The sequence below is a fragment of the Callithrix jacchus genome, chromosome 8 (genome assembly GCF_049354715.1).
Source record: "Callithrix jacchus isolate 240 chromosome 8, calJac240_pri, whole genome shotgun sequence".
NCBI lineage: Eukaryota > Metazoa > Chordata > Mammalia > Primates > Cebidae > Callithrix > Callithrix jacchus.
The window spans coordinates 110,812,492-110,830,374 of record NC_133509.1 but is presented as its reverse complement, the minus strand read 5'-3'; the positions used below and the strand labels follow the sequence as shown (position 1 = coordinate 110,830,374).

At 40.9% G+C, this 17,883-nt stretch overlaps 1 protein-coding gene across 40 annotated transcripts in view; it reads right to left on the bottom strand.

The window, feature by feature from the left end:
• The window catches only part of TTLL5 (tubulin tyrosine ligase like 5), a 293,499-nt gene that overhangs the window by 44,317 nt on the left and 231,299 nt on the right, over positions 1-17,883 (bottom strand). For 20 of the 40 annotated variants that reach the window (XR_013521423.1, XR_013521412.1, XR_013521419.1 and 17 more), the window contains one exon: positions 4,882-4,991. The exons of 18 other annotated variants lie outside the window; for them this stretch is intronic. Coding sequence is in view for 15 of the 22 variants with exons in the window: in XM_078335474.1 (XP_078191600.1) it covers positions 4,882-4,991 (110 nt within the window). In the remaining 7 variants the exon portion in view is untranslated. Of the gene's footprint in view, positions 1-4,881; positions 5,114-17,883 lie in introns of those variants that run through there. 2 more of the 40 variants (XR_013521411.1, XM_035261093.3) reach the window with 2 other exon arrangements.

Genomic DNA, 17,883 nt, shown 5'->3' with positions numbered 1-17,883 from the left:
CTGTAACTGTAGCAAGGGCTCCAGATTGTGTGGGCAAAGGTTTGGATCTAGCAAAAATAACTTGGGGAGCTTCGACAGATCCTGAAAAATGGAAAAAAGCATCCCTACTTAGCACTACGTTTTGATTTTAGCCCAAAAGACACAAGGTAAAATCTAAAACTAGGTTAAGGGGATCACTGTTCCCCCAGATGCCACCACCCCACTTCCTGCCAAATACCAATTCACAGTCTCTCTTTTGCTTCCCAACAGTAAAAATGGGTGATTATGCATTTTAAGAAGCATGGAATACAAACACAACTCAGATTCTCTAACCTAACTTGACTGCCTTCATAAGCCCACATAAGAAGAGGTTCTAGGACTGTCATGGCTGGTGATGACATTCGTTTGTGATTGTGGTTGAAGGGACCTCTGCTGTCTACACTGCATTCACAATATAAAGAAAGCATGCTTCAGGTGATGGGCTGAAGCATCAAACTCTTACCCCTCTGGCTCTGGAGAGAAAATCTGGGGGGCATTAAGGGGTATAGGACACTACTTATTTTTATTTTTATGCGATTATACTCCAGATCCACCCAGGAGCTCCAAAAACTACACAACACATGGTAAAAAGAGTAAGAATCTGGTCATGAAACTAGGTCATTCTGCTGAGAGCTGCCAGGCAAGTAATTTCACTTGAAAGTTAAAGTGACATCTACATCCTTAGGGTTTTAGCTCCACTGAGTTTAATGCATAATAATGTTCCTTTCTCTTGTTGTCTCAGGTACCCAATGAAGTGGGCAGTCAAAGCCACACTGATGTGCTGTTGCCCCACCCCCATCCAAAGAGCACAAAGCTACCATGCATTTTATTAGGGCCAGAAACAATGAACGTTTAACAAGGACACTGCTCACTGCTTGCAAATAAAATCCATCACTGATTCTCTGAAGGTGGTAAGGTCCCTTCCACCAACCGCAGACTATTAAGAACTTAAAAATAAAAGGAGGGAGAGGTTGGGCTTCAGGACAGGAAAGGCTTAGGCAGAAGCTAAGCTAAGGGCCAGGGCTGAGGGCAGCTGCTGTGGCTTCAGACTTCCACAGTAATGGTAGTTTACATTATCAAATCAGCATGAGAGAAATGTCAGTTATCTAATCTGTTGCTCTCTGCTATTTTAGTTTACCATCACCACTTCAGAACTCAAGAAGGACACCACGGGTATAAAGAAGGAAGGCCAATGGATTTGGCTTTAGGCCAAGAGCCCTCACTCCAGCTTCCGTCTCAAATTTCCAAATTTGCTGACTCTACACCTTCCCTTCCATAGCAAACTATGAATATAAAGCCTGAGGTTGGAAAGTCAAGGAAAAGCCACATTCATGGAGTACTCCAGGCACTCTGCTAGAAGCTTTCAACTCACTATCTCATTTAATGTTCATAATACCAAGAATGTCATTAAGCCACCATCAACAGGAAAAGACTGGGTTGTTTTTCCAACAGTGGCCGGGAACGAACCACCATCTCATTCAGACTGCTCGAGAAACAGTCACACAGCCGAAAGCCTGGCTGGCAAGACTCACAGGAGAGTTAAGGAATCAGAAAACAGACTTCTGCTATAGTCATACTCAATATCATGTTTAATGGATTGTATTAACTGGACCAGATGGGCTAAATACCTTTCAAGGACAGTTCAGGGATTCCTTCATAGGCACACACTTCCTGGGTCTCATGGAGAAGTGTAAACTTTTAGATTTATTAGGAAAGTTATTCTTCTTTCTTGTGGGTTTAAAGAAAAATGTTGCTACTTTTTAAAGAAATAAGATTAGCAACCTAATCTTTTTGTAGGGCATCCTTCTGAACCCCTAGGATAGAACTGCTTTAAATTGACTTATAATATAGAAAACAAATGATTTGCAATTCAAGCGTTGGTGTGCACAGCAGTTACCTACTAGTTGTAGGAATAACTGTTAACAGATTTAGTTACGAATGCTGTGAAGGTAACATGTTCATTGGGAAGTATGGAAAATGCCTGAAGCTTACTATATTATGCTCCTCAGTGTTTCTTTAACTAAGGATCAGGAGCACCGGGAAAATCAGAGTAGAAACAAACTCAAGGAGTTCAGAGGCCCAGAGTCACTTGGTGACAAAAGCAGTAAGCAATATTAACTACCTAAACAATGTAAGAATGATCTGCGTGTTATCATAAGGTAGAATTAGCAGGGAGAGATCGCTATCAGAAGCCAGGAAAAATACACCTTCTCCTTGCCCTGTGGTTTATACTGACACCACGTTCAGCAGTGAGTGCCACAAAATCTTCTAAATAACTTTACCAAGAGTCTGTAAACACTAATTCACGGTCAAGATGACCACCTGACCACACGTTTCCAACTGGCTCAGCTGGAGTGCATGCAAAGTTCAATTCAACACTTAATTTGTCAATTAGACACACAAATTAAGTCTAGTCAGGGATCTCCTGCGGTTTGCAGATTTCTCCAGCTGAAGCAAATTTGAAGAGCTGGAGGGGTTCCAACAGGGTATCTCACAGAAATCCTTCTAACTTGGCCATGACTCCCTGTGCCATTACTTCGCAGTCCATAACAATCCCAGGTGGAAAAGTTTACTTTCTTAAAAATATAATAACTACCATGTTCTAGTAATTCTTTGTTTTTGTTTGTTTGGAGGAATGAAGTGAGTAAACACCAATCAACTATTTCTTGAATTCAGGCTCAATGCAGATTTTCAATGGTGAACAAATCCTTACACTCCTATCATACTACTCCATGACCTAGGTGTGGTTACGTAGTTATAGTGCCTTTCCTATATATTGCTTCATTTAATCCTCACTATAAGCCTAAGAGATCCATATAATTATCCCAAGGATGCCGTCAATTAACTAGGCTTTTTTTTTTCAATTAGAGGTAGGGTCTTCCCCTGTCACCCAGGCTGAAGTCCAGCGGCAGGACCACAACTTATTGCAGCCTTGAATTCCTGGGCTCAGGTGGTCCTCCCATGTCAGCCTCTTTAGTAGCTAGGACTACAGGCATGTGCCACCATACCTGGCTAATTAAACAAAATTTTTGTAGAGATAAGGTCTCACTTTGTTGCCCAGGCTGGTCTCAAGAGATCCTCCTGCCTCGCCATCCCAAAGCATTGGGATTGTAGGCATGAGCCACTGCCCCTGGCCCAAGCTTCTCAGAGAGCTTGTAATCATTTTAAGGTGTATTACGTCAATCCCTGACCCCTAACCACCCAGCCCCTCCTACTTAAAACTCCTCAATGGCTCCTTATTGCTATCAGGGCAATGACCAAGTTCCCTACATGGCTCAGAAACTGGCCTTACCAACTCATAACCTTTTCTCTTTCCACTCCCTGCTCATGTCCCGGCGTCCAGGTCCATGGAAGCCTGCTGAACACAGCACAGTCTCATTTCCCCCTGGTCTTTGCTTGCACTGTTCCCTCTTCCTACTCCACCTGTGCCTTCCCTCTCCTGGCTGACTCGTCCACATTCCAGTGTCAGCTTAGATGTTTATTCCTCTAAGAAGCCGTCCCAGTCCCTAAAGATCTGGGCTCAACTGCTTAGGTTCAAATACTGACCCACTGCTTACTAGCTGTGAGACTTTAGACAAGTTTTTTTTGTTTTTTGTTTTTTTTCTGAGACAGAGTCTTGTTCTGTCACCCAGGCTGGAGTGCAGTGGCGCGATCTCAGCTCACTGCAACCTTTACTTCCTGGGTTCAAGCAATTCTCCCGGCTTAGCCTCCCAAGTAGCTGGGATTACAGGCGCATGCATGCCACCAAGCCTGGCTAATTTTTATTGTATTTTTTTTTAAGTAGAGATGGGGTTTCACCATGGTGGTGAAACTCCTTACCTTGTGATCCTCCCACCTCGGCCTCCCAAAGTGCTGGGATTACAGGTGTGAGCCACCATGTCTGGCCTAGACAAGTTTTATAATCTGCCTGTGCCTTTATTTCTTCAGCCATAAATGGGGAATATAGTTCCTACATTATGTGCCTGTCTGGTGAACAAATGAGTTTTACATGCAAAGCATTCAGAAGTGTGCCTGACACACAGCTAATGCTCAACATTGTCTACTGTTACTCATGTGTCTCAGGCATACAGTAATACCCACTTTGCGCACATTCCCTGCTGACTTTTCTATCTCCTTGAGTCTTTAAGTTCCCTGAGAGCAGACTGTCTTGTTTACCCTGTGTGTATCTCAGTGCCCAGCATGTTATTTCCTCCATAGTAGGTACTCAACAATAAATATTTGTTAAATTGAATCTAAGTGATTTTCTTTTAATTTTCTGACTTATCAATGCATTTTTATTAATTATTCATAGAAATTTATCTCTGGACAAACATTGCCTAGCACATCTGTATGCACCCACATTGAGAGGCTTCAGGCTCTCAGTAACAACCTGTCCACAGACCATGATATTAGCACAACACCTGGATCAAAGGCCAGAGCACTAGCTCTGCATCCACGCATAACCTTCAACAAGCCCTCAATTTTCTGAGCCTGTTTCCTCATGTGGGAGGGATAAGAAGGTAAACCTTACAGGGCTGTGTGAGAATTAAGTGAGAGATATAACACGTGAAAATACAATATAAACAGTGAAATACCAGTCAATATGGGGCATTTTTATTCAATGCTGCAAATCTGATAGCATTTTATAAGACTGGGAGGCTTCATTTACCCCAAACTATTTCTGGAAAATGCCTGTTCTATTTTAGGCTGCCAAAATTATTCTAAAGAAGAATGTAACGAAAATGCCCATTTGCCAACGTTTTAAGAGGCTGGATATTTCACTCTTTGAATTGGGGCTATCTTTGGAGGCAGAAGAGAGAATGTGCCAAGCCCAACACCTTCTCTGTCGTCTACCCAGCTGCAGAAGAGCTGGTTCCCACTAACCTGTGGAGCTGGTGATGGGCACAAAGGCTGCAGGGTTAAGGCTGCGTTGGAGTCCATTCAGCTGCCCTTCTGCGGAGGACCCTCTGAAACACCAAGGAGCTTGGTCAGACCTGCAGGTGGAAAGGCGAGGTCAGGCACAGGCCCTCTGACAGCTTTGCCTCTTGCTCTTGGTGCTTCCTCTCCTGTGGCTTATGCCCTTGCTTCCTTCAAGGCTTTGGAATGTCCTTGGAACCTTTAAAGACCAGCAAACGGGATGGGCTGGGGTGGGAATAGGCAGCCAGTGTTTGCCGAACGTCTTTGATAGGAATAACCTGGGGTCACTTGTTCACCACACAACTTTCCAGGTGGGCCTGGGGACAGGTACCCAGGTGATTCCCATCATCACTGGCTAGTGGGTAAAGAGGAAGGTGGTGTGAGGTACAACTGGAGAGTCGGGTGGAGCCTGAGGTATTCACATAGTTCCTACATCCCTGAAAGAGACATGTCGCTTGAGAAGATCTAGCCCAGCATTGGTGCAAGGATCAGAATGTCTCAGAGCCCTTTCCCTCTGGCAAGCAATCTGGGCCCTACCTCCTCCTTTCCATTTTCATTTTGAGGACAAGGGAGCCACAGAGGCAGGAGAGAAAGGAACAGCCTTTTCCCATCAGCCTCAGCCTTGGAGAGCCACATCTGAAATCCTCATGCATTTTATTTCAGCCCCTTAGGGACCCGAAAATTCTCCAAAAGCATCTGTAGCTGATATTTCCTCTTTCATGTCCATGTGAAAGTTCTGGAGGGCCTAAGATAAGCTCCTTCCTTTACAGAAGTTAAAAACCATTAGAGCCACTGTGCTTGCTTTAGGAACAGCTGAGTGGAGCTAAGCCCTGGGCTGGTCTCAGTTTCACAAAGTATTAGTGGTTTAAAAAAAAAAAAAAAAAAAAAAGGGAAGAGGTAGGCAAAATCTTTGGGTCAGTAGAAGAAACTGAGAATAACAGAAAACTGCCTAAGGGATGAGAAGAGTCCATGGGGGGCGGGTTAGACTCAATGAATTCTGGGTCCCTAAAACTCTCAAAACTTTTCCCTCTCCTCTCGAACCCCGAACCCTCCCTTCACCTTCTCAGGCTTTATCCTGTTTCTCACCCAAAATCTTCTGACCCTCTATCCCCTAGTGCCCAGTTTCACTCACTCTTCCATCCTCCTTCCTCTCATCATCTCCCATCAAAGGCCCTGGAAGCCACCACTGATTCAGAATTTGAACATTTCTAATGATTCTACTGTTTCTAGCATAGAGTCCCCATTCTCCCTGTGATGTAGAAATGTGTCTACAGTGATCCAAGGGGAAACTCTTGAGTGAATTTTTCCATGGAAACACTGGTGCACAAAACAGTTTAGGTCTGTTATTACTACTTTAGGCACATTATGGGTAAATATGCTTTTGTTGTGATAACGTCATTTCCTTGGGAAAATATATTCCAACTGTTGGACAACCTTCCCCTAAATGAGAACTTTTGAAACACAGCTTGTCAAGAGCCTGCATGTTAATTTGCACTTGCCCCTGATTCTTTGCTGCTTTCCTGGGAATACCTATGTCTTAGGAAATATTTATGTCGGGAGGTACGTGTATGTTCCCTTGGTTGTCTTTAAGTCAGTTACTAGGGTTTAACATCCGGATCACAGGTCCTACCTTACAGGCTTCTGAAGATAAAGCAAGATGGTGAATATAAAGCACATCTAAACACAGTGACTGGTGTTATATTATGGACTAAATATACATTAACTCTCATTAGTATTGTCATTTTTACTCAGGAATACTGCTTAACACTCCTGCATTCACTGTAAATCTATCTACATACAGGAATATCAAATTGAATGACTCACTGACTCCAGTATCAGTATGAAATATTAGTGCTAAACTACAGAAGAATGGACATAGGCATTCTGAACCTGGAAGTTAACAGCAATTTGCTATTAAAGTTATAAGGTAATTAATTGGCAACCTATAAGCAAAAGTCTCATAGTAAAAATTATTCTTAAGATCCCTTAGGAAGACAGGTCACATTTGAGATTGACAGGTTAACTCATAATAAACCTAATATGTACTTTTCTGCCAGTGTCAGAATGATTTGTTCAACTGTGTACCAAATGAAGTAGGCTGTATTTAGAAAAGTAGGCTTGTATTATGGGACCATGTTGTATAAACTATGTATTTTTATTTTTTTGAGACAGAGTCTTACTCTGTCACCCAGGCTGGGGTGCAGTGACATAGTCACAGCTTACTGCAGCCTCGACTCCCTGGGCTCAGGTGATCCCCCTACCTCACCCTCCCAGTAGCTGGGACTACAGGTGTGTACCACCACGTCCAGCTAATTTTTGTATTTTTTATGGAGAAACAGTTTTACCATGTTGACCAGGCTGGTCTCAAACTCCTGGGCTCAAGTGGTCTGCCTGCCTTTGCCTCCCAAAGTGCAGGGACTATAGGTATAAGTGACTGCACCTGGCCTAAAATATGTATCTTTAAACATGAGAATAACAGATGCTCTGTAAGAAAGGCCTATGGGAACTACAACAGACTGACTGGGGTGACATTTCTTTCCTCTTATCCTAAGTATAAAATCAGCTGGGATCAGCTACTTTATTAAAATTATAGTCTATTTCTCTCTGAATAGCTGAATGTATAAAGTTAAATATGTGTTTGATACAGCTCCATTATCTGATGCTCTCTGGTCATAGTATACCAGAATACAAAGAAGTAGCTAAAGATGAAGTTAGAAAAACTGGATTTATAGAAGTATCAAGAGTCTGAGAGTGAGAAAGACTGAAAAGATAGGACAAACAAAGGTGCCATTAACTTTACATCATACAAAAGGTAGAGTTCAAACATGAGAAGAGTGATAGATGTGATACCTAGTCCTTAATTGCTCTTCTTGGAAATGGTGCAACTGCCTAGGAGATGGGAAGGTGCTTGAGGTAGTGAAAGGCTGAGATTAAGAGGCTTCCTACAATCTCAGCCACAGTAATGGTCTTACTCAGGCTCTCCTCTGAGGACAAACTGCCAATAATTACTAAAAACTCCTTAAACCAGGTGTGGTGGCTCATGCCTATAATTCTAGCACCTTGGGAGGCTGAGGCAGGCAAACCTGAGGTCAGGAGTTCGAGACCAGACTGACCAAAATGGTGAATCCCCATCTCTACTAAAAATACAAAATCAGCCAGGCGTGGTGGCGCATGCCTGTGAAACCAACTACTTGGGAGGCTGAAGCACGAGAATAGCATGAACCCAGGAGGTGGAGTTTGCAGTGAGCTATCGCGCCATTGCACTCAAGCCTGGATGACAAGAGTGAAACTCCCGTCTCAAAAAATAAATAAATAAAATAAAAACAAAACTGCTTAAGAGCAGGCTGCCTGATTAATTTAGCCACTTAAAAACTATAATGAGAAACGTGACCACATACAGTAGCAACAAAGAATTAGAAAGATTCAATGAATAGTGTGACATGCTCCTCTCAGTAAAGGGAAAATCTCTTTCCTTGGGACATGTTCACAGCTGGCAGCTAAAGAGTTTCCTTAAGTATTAAATGTACACTTCCTAACCCTTAATTTGACTCACTTGCTTCACATCTGTCTACTCCTCTTGCCTCTATAATTTTTCTGAAGTCTGAGAAAGCGCCTCACATGAGCATTATTCCTACACTGAGGGAAGAGATCTCCCGAGCCTTTCAAAGAAATTGTTCAATGATGCATTAAAACAAATAATATCCGGCCGGGCGCGGTGGCTCAAGCCTGTAATCCCAGTACTTTGGGAGGCCGAGGCGGGAGGATCACGAGGTGAAGAGATCGAGACCATCCTGGTCAACATGGTGAAACCCCATCTCTACTAAAAATACAAAAAATTAGCTGGGCATGGTGGCGCGTGCCTGTAATCCCAGCTACTCAGGAGGCTGAGGCAGGAGAATTGCCTGAACCCAGGAGGCGGAGGTTGTGGTGAGCCGAGATCGCGCCATTGCACTCCAGCCTGGGTAACAAGAGCAAAACTCTGTCTCAAAACAACAACAACAACAACAACAACAACAACAACAACAACAACAACAGCAACAAAACCAATAATATCCTTTTAAGATGAAATGCTTGTAGCTGGCTAGGAATTCCACTGGCATCAAGACCACACCATATAGCCAGACTATGTAACACATATATATCTATAACCTAGTCCAGGAAGGTTATAATGAGCAATATCCCCACTATCCCTTTTGCTGGTAACATTTCTGACATGCTTTTTCATGGATCTTTGTTTCTTTATTTGTGGTTTCCTCTGATCTTCTTTTGCCCATTATTTTGATCAGTGGAAACTTTTCTGAAAGTGATATGCTTTCTTTAAGGTCTGTTTTGTTCATTACTTCACAAGGTTGACTGTGGTTCGCTGCTACGTTATTTCTGTTTGGGTTCTTTTCAAGGCTTTCCACGGCCCCAACACAGGGGTACTAGTTTTCTATTTCAATGGTTTAGTATAAGTTTATCTTGGACTCATGCCACCACATCAGAGATGACCTTTCTGTAGAAGGAAGGACTCACGAAAGGAAAATGCTCAAGATTTTACAGGAAGAGCAGAGCTACAAATGCTGATCTTACCAGGGCTGTGGCAAACAAGACATGGCTCCATCTGTGAAGGTCCTGAAAATAAACACTCCAAACCTGATCATTTTTATAAAATACAGTGATAACCAACCTCTTTCAATTCCCAAGGAAAAAGAAACAAAACAAAACAAAAAATACATACCCTAACTTTCCTTACCAAACATTTACTCACAGATTACGTATCCTACTTTCAACATATCCACACACACACAGGTATATGCTGCCTCTTCCTTTTATCTATCAGTCTAGGGATTATGGTTCTGAAATAGAAGTTAATGTTAATCCTTACAAAATAACAATTAGAACATTATTAATTAGGTTCAGGTTCCAAAACCAAATCAGGAAACATTTAGTGAAGTCAACTTTGGTGCAGAAAAGACACATAGGACTCTGTTTTATAAATATACTGCACCTTATCTATTCCCCTATATTTCTGATTACAGTCCTTTTCGTTCCTGAGTAGGCCCTTTCTCTCTTTTAATTCATTAGTCTTTCCAGAGGCCATCCTCTCTATGGCTTGTTGTCAATTTCATTCTTTCCTTCATTTTATTTTATTTTTTTTGAGATGGAGTTTCACTCTTGTTACCCAAGCTGGAGTGCAATGGTGCGATCTCGGCTTACCGCAACCTCCGCCTCCTGGGCTCAGGCAATTCTCCTGCCTCAGCCTCCCAAGTAGCTGGGACTATAGGCACGCACCACCATGCCCAGCTAATTTTTTGTATTTTTAGTAGAGATGGGGTTTCACCATGTTGACCAGGATGGTCTCGATCTCTTAACCTCATGATCCACCTGCCTCGGCCTCCCAAAGTGCTGGGATTATAGGCTTGAGCCACCGTGCCTACCCTGCACCAGATACAGTTTGAGGCATTGTTCTCTCAAGTTCTGCCATGTGCCCGACTGTTCTAGGAGATTTCTGTGTATTTTTTTCCTTTCTATATTTTCATTAGTTTACTCTGTTGTCCTTTTATAGCTTTTCAAATTAAACAACGAACTCACTTATTTTTAATCCTTGTCTTTTAAATAAACATATTAAGAGTTTATATTTGAATGCAGTTTTGGTTATTTCACAAATTTGATGTGTCATATTTTATAGCCATACAGTTTTAAATATTTTATAATTTTCATTATGATTATCTCTTTAATGCATGAGTAATAGGTACTCTATTTTTTAAAACATTTCCAACACATGGATTTTTTTAAAAAACCTCTTTTTATTATTTCTAATTTAAGTGCTTTGTGGTTGAAGAATGTGAACTTTTTGATGTTGTGTTTTGAAGTGCATGGAGCCTTCACTGGTGACATAGTATGTGCTGAATTTTTGTAAACATTCCACATATACTTGAACACCAGAGTGCAGGAGTCTAAGCATAGCTGTAACTGCTTTCAGGCTGTGAGCTGAGATTCATAATTGGGTTGTAAAATAAATTTTGTGGCTCACAATCAGCATTAAAAAACAGAAAACAGTATTTTGTAAAATTTTAATTTTGCATAGACACATACATATAGATAGGTATTTTTATTGGGTTGCATATAAAGTGTTTTTTCTTTTTTTATATCATTTTGCCCATGACACAGCCCTCAGGAGGTCCTGAGAACATGTGCCCCAAATGTATTTTTTATTATAACTGCTGGTCCAAGAAGATGAAAAGCCACTTATTAAAGCAAAATGTTAATTCTCCATTTCAGATATTCAAATCCTCAGTAATTTTCGAGTTATTTGTTACTGATAGAAGTACATTCAAATAAATTGCCCATTAACATGAATGATTTGCCAGTTTCTCCTTATAATTTTGTCAGCTTTTGATTTATGTAAGTTTACGATGTTAAGTGCATACAAATACTTTTCCTTATCCCTTATAATTTTTGCTTAATTATATTTTATCTAATATTAATATGGCTATACCAGTTTTCCTTCTGATTAGCATCTCATAATTCATCTTTTCCAATCTTTTATTTTCTACCTGTCAAGATTTTACTTTATGTATGTCTCTTTTATGTGGCCAATAACTGAACTTGTTAAAAAGAGGCAATTTGATCATCTTTTTTAATGAAAGAGTTTAATCGGTCATCATTTATTTTGATTACTTGTACATTTGGACTCATTTCAACTATCTTAGTTTTTGTTTTCTATTTATCATCATTTTCCTTTGCCTTTTTTTTTTCTTGAGACAGAGTCTCGTTCTGTCACCCAGGCTGGAGTGCAATGGCATACAATCTCAGCTCACTGCAACCTCCACCTCCAGGGTTCAAGAGATTCTCCTGCCTCAGCCTCCTGAGTAGCTGGGATTACAGGCATGTACCACAACGCCCGGATAGTTTTTGTATTTTTAGTAGAGATGGAGATTCACCATGTTGGCCAGGCTGGTTTCAAACCCCTAATGTCAGGTGATCCACCCGTCTCAGCCTTCCAAAGGATTACAGGCGTGAGCCACCGCACCTGGCCTCCTTTGCTTCTAATTTTACTATCTTCCACTGAATTAATAAAGTATCTACATGTCCCTTTCCCTGCTCTATTGGTTTGAAAGCTATAGGCTGTGCCTTAATTATTTAGCTATTTTTTTCCTAAGTGTAAACTCATCCAGTGTTTCTGTCCTGACCTCAAAGGTGACATAGATCCTTATCAACTGAATACTCCAGGTGCTTGCATCTTGTCTTTGTTATCTCTAAATGTTTTTTGTCTTCTTAAAGACCAATAATTATTTTTATAGTCATTAACATTTACTGACATTTTATGGATTTGTTGTACTTCATTGTTTCTTGTTACCTAATACTTCTGGATTCACTTCTATTCCTACACAGTCTTTACTATTTCCTAATCTGAATTTCAGGTATGCTCTTAAGACTTTGAACGTCTCAAATTATTTCTATTTTGCCTTCACTCTTGAAGGCAAAATATATTTTCACTCTTGAAAATGTATTATTATTTTATACATAGCCAGTTTAGCTATGTATAAAATAGACTAAAAGTTTATTACCAACACTTTGAAGTAATTGGCTATTGTTTTCTAGCACCGATTATTGCTGAGAAGAATGCTGGTACTTTGCGTTCCTTTGTAACTTACGCAGATTTTGTCTCTGGTAGTATTGAGACTTCTCTTTACACTTAATGTTCTGGTTTCTTGCTACTATGATGTGTCTAGAGGTACATTTACTTTGGTACATGAATGAATTTTTTAGCTGAGGATTCATATCTTCTTCAATTCTGGAAAATTCTGTTATTTTTTTAAAGCATTGCATGACCAATTATCCCTTAGGTGTTTCTTATGATACTCCTATCAGAGTCACATGTTATGTTCCACAAGATACTCCTATTAGACACATGATCTAACATGTCTGACTATTTTAAAGTATTAATTTATCTGTAAAGAATTCATGTTCCAGTTGTTGATTTTCCTGGCAATCTTTCTTAGAATTAGATTTTTTCATATGTTTTGGAATTTTGCTTTGCAGGCTTATTTTGAATGAGAACCATTCCCCGCCCTTGTCTCTGTGCTTGCTCATTCCTCCCTCTCTGAAAATTATATAGTTGCCTTCACCAGACCCCTGATACCAGCCCAAAACCAGGCTTTATGGTGGCATTTTGGGGCCCTTGCCTCAGTGATATTTAGAAACCAAGGCAGTTTTGAGATAGGAACAGTTGCAAGGGTATGTCACTGTCTTCCTGACTCTGCAGGTCCATAGTCTCATATCAAGTTATAGCCTCAGTTAGTGGGTTCATGCCAGTTTTACTACTCTCCCAGCAGGAGAGCACACTGCATCCTTTAGTGCAGGGTTTTCAACCTTGCTACTACTGACATGTTGGGCTGGATAATTCTTTGTAGTGGGGGACTGTTCTGTGCTTAGCAGGATGCTCGGCAGGATCCGTAGACTCTACCCACTAGATGCCAGTAGCACTCCCCCAGTTATGACAAGCATGTCTCCAGATATTGCCAAATGTCTTCCAGGGGGAAAACTCCCAGGCTGAAAATCAATTATTTTCAAGTAGTAAGCCTGGCTTTAGGTTCTCCTCTTGTAGGGCACTTTCAGGTCTTATGTATGCCACAGGAGCTCGCCACTGCCTGCTTCAGAAAGCATATAGCTTCAGCTTCATTCATTGATTCTCGTTTATTTCAGTACAGGGAGATATTTGCCTTCTTTTGAAGCACAGCTATTCCTGTAGGTTTTTTCTTTAAATGTTCATCCATCATAGCTATGTGTTTGCAGCAGAGGGGGAATGTGGGTGTGAAAGTGTGAACTTTGGGAGCCAACTGGACTGGCAGTCAGTAACTCCAAATCTAATTTTTTCTTTTGTTTGAAACTGAGCCTTTGCCTTCAATCATCTTTAGTTATTAGTATTCAGGAAATAAGAATATGTTTAAATTTCTACAGGTTCATCAGTGGAACCAAATCACACTTACAAATAACAACCTACCAACAACACAAATGTGATTTCTTTTAGTAGGGAACAACAGCAGCAGCAGAATACAACACACCGACCAGCAGACATGGGACACAATATATGTCAGGGAATACACATTATCTCATTTAATTCTAAGAACAACCCCAAGGCGTAAGTAATATTTTGTAGATAATGAAACAGAAGCTTAGAGCTATCTCTAGATAACAGTTAATTAAGTGAAGAAACCAGGATTCGAATCTCATTTCAAATCCCAGGCTGTTAACAACTATACTCTACTGCCTCCCATATGCTACTCTACAAGGCATAAACAATTAGTGATGAGATCACAGTTATTTCGTGATCCTTGATGCATACGCCTTGACGCAAAATACCATGCCTGGACCACCACTGCTGCTATCACTATCTCCTCCACTACTTCATCTCCACTACCACCACTGCCATTTACTGAGAACTTACGAATCTAAGCCATCTCAGGGGCTGGGACCAGGAGCTTATCTCTTCTCTCAAAAATAAACCATGAAAGCAGAGATCTTATCTGTCTTGTCCACTGGTGTATCACTGGTATCTAGGGCAATGTTGAGCCGAATAGACATTCAGTATGTATATGATGAAAGGGTGAAGGTATCTGTGTTTAAGAGAGCTAAGGAAGCAGAACATAAGAGAAAAGGAAAAATAAAATAAGGAGGGAGATGGTAGAGTCACCTGGGGAGGTGAGGAAGGGACAGCTGGGAAGGATGCATTAAGGGGAGTAACTAAAACCCAATCTTGAAGAAAAGGCAGGAGTTGGATTCAAGAAGCCTAAGGGCGCTCTGCAGAGGAGATGACATGGGAACATAGAACACAGAATGGGAAGCGTGTGTGTGGAGCAGTGTGTGTGCAAAGCAGTGATGGAGTATGAAGAAGGCGGGAGACAGGAGGGAGGTCATAGTGCACAAGGCTTGAATGTCTGAGTCAGGACTCTCAACTTTATCTTGTGGGCACTTGGAAGCCTCCAAAGATTCCAGAAAAATGGTTTGAAGAACTACTTTGGAGATGATTTTTAAAAATTGTTTCCTGGACCTACTCATGGATTTCTATAGGACGAACCAATTTAGGCAGTTTAAAATTTTCTACCTGTTCTATGTTTTAATTAAGTCTTCTTTTTCTTCAAGAAGAACAAATTTATACTTGATATTTTTCAAGATACTATCTTTCATCTAGTTTTTAAAATTGTACACGGTGTGCACAGTGTTCTCATAATTTTTCAGTCCCTCCTACATCTACTTGTAAAGTCTTTTTCTTATTTTTACTTCTAATTTTTCTGCCAGAATTATATTTATTTCCTTCTTCTGGGTTCCCCTGACCCAAACTAAATAAGATTTTGAAATTAACTAATTTTATTGCTTTTCACTTTATATTGTTTTTCTTCTTGATTTCCTTAAATCTGTTTTTCTTAACTTTGTTTAATGGTTACTTTTCTAACGTCATGTGATAAAAGCTGTGAAAATATGTGGCCTATTCACCGCTCTCAGTCTCTTCCCTGTTCAAGGCATAAGTTCTCATAAGTCTTTCTAACACAACACTGGGCAATCAGCTGAAGCCAGTTTATCTGTTGAAACCAATTTGCCATTTGCATCTCGGTTATTTTCTTTTTCATCTTTTTGTATTTTAGTAATGAAAATGATGAACATTATGAATTTACCTTTTTTTTTTTTTTTTTTTTCAGACAGAGTCTTTGTCACCCAGGGCTGGAGTGCACTGGTGTGATCTCGGCTAACTGCAACCTCTGCCTCCTGGGTTCAAGCGATTCTCCCATCTCAGCCTCCTGAGTAGCTGGGATTACAGACATGTGCCACCATGCCAGGCTAACTTTTTGTTATTTTTAGTAGAGACGGGGTTTCATCATGTTGGCCAGCCTGGTCTCAAACTCCCAACCTCGTGATCTGCCTGCCTCAGCCTCCCAAAATGCTGGGATTATAGGCGTGTGCCACCATGCCCAGCTTGAGCCACGGCGCCTAGCTGAAGCCTTCTTTTAAGCTATGCCACCTATTCCCAGACCCCAAGACTTTTCAGTATTTGCTCATCCTTAAAGTCTAAATTTGTCAAGGGCTTATATTCATGGAGGAACTGATATGGATGGATTCTATCAGAGATTAGCCTAAATTCGTGCCCAAATCTTTTAAAAAGGGGTTTTCACACTCAGGTGAGAGAGGAGGGAAATGAGGGATGGGAAATATCTAGCAGTTATATTACCGTTTCAACAACCATTTTAACATCCCAGCAGGCAGGAATGAGAGGTCAGATTTTAATTTAAATTATGCCAATATGAATCACCAAAGGAAGACGCACCATTCCATGACTCTCATGTAGTTTCCTCCCCACTGAGACACACACAATCACACAACTTTTGGTTAGGTGGGGTGCTAGCACACATCCCTCTGACTGATGTCACTGTTCACGCCAAAAGCAACCCCTAAGACCTCCTACGATGAGGGTTAGTAGAAGACAGAGTCTAAGCGACCGACCTCCTGACTGTGCTCATGTCCTTTCTCCCCTCAGGCCCTGGCCCTCAGAGTGAGGGGATATTCTTGTCTCCAGTGTTCCAGGTTTCCCTTTCATTTCCCGGACTGCACTCTCCCAGAAGACACTATACAAAAGCTCTCCATGTTGCTCTTTGATCCAATCTTCCTGTGCTACATTAACACAAATTCCCCCATTGATTCTTCCACCTTTTGAGTATTTCACTGTCATTTAAATGATAACACTGATGTGGAAAAAGAGGGGAGTGAGTGAGTTCCTAAGTGCATACATTGTTTTTTCAAATGTAATATTTTAGGATAATTAATCTGCCACTTACTGTATGGATAGATACATATGAATAGATTGGCAGGGACCTTTGAAATCAGTGATGTACTGGGAAGAGTCTGAGGAGAGCACAGTGGTGATATGAGTTCCAGTTTGAGTTCAGCCACTGACCACCTGGGTACCTTGTTGTACTCACATCCCCACAACTATGCCTCAATCCCTTTATCTTCTATTACAAACATTTCATAATCACCTGTCTTGGAAATACATAATGTAGAGAATCCTATGTTTAAGGATGGGTATGTTACAGATTCAACTATGTTTCTTGAGACTACATATAATACAAGGCTAAAAGGCTGGCAGAACATGGTTAACCCATAATATGGTATCTACAATGCTCACCCCAAGAACTTTTGGACAATTTTAAGTCCTAATTACTTTGCCCTGAAATCTTCTCACTTTAAAGGCTCACAGGTTAAAAAGATGTAACATTTTTTAACCTGATGTTTATTTTCATATTCTTCTGACATTAATCTCTTAAACATCTTTCATCATACAGCTAACCTTACCAAATGTTCAGGTGGCATTAATTGGGATGTGGTGCTACCAGGCTACCTAGTCCTGATGGCTTTCCTCCCTGCTAATCCCTGGCAGCCTTTAACAAACACCCCTGTCCTGGGTGCTGACACAGAACAGTCACTACCATCAACTTCCGCTCAGGTCACCCTGATGAGAATCACCCAAGTCCTGGGTAAAGAAGGCCATCTCAGCTACTTAAGGAAAAGTACTGTAGTTCAGTCTGTGTTTCTTAAACAGTTTCCTTTCTTCCGAGAAGTCTCCCAAGTTACAACAGCTTTGTCCCTACCCTTTCAAATTCATCTCTAGTCTATGAGTTTTGCCCTTGTGCCTGGGAAACTGCAATCTCTTCAGGTTTCTTTCTCCGTATTTCCTGGAGAGTATGACTCTGGCACTGAAAAAACGGTCATTTACAAGGAAGAGACAGTTCAGATGCATGTAGTTGTTTGTAGGCTGTCTGTCGTCCTTCTGAGTTCAGCTGAATGCTTGGAAGAAATACCACAAATAGTTTTGAAAGGAGGATCTGAAGCGGGTACTAAATTATGAAGTGTTGCAAACATCGGAGAAGAAAATCAAGAAAGATTATTGGCACCATGAAAATGGAAAAAAAAAGAAAGAAAAAATTTAAATCA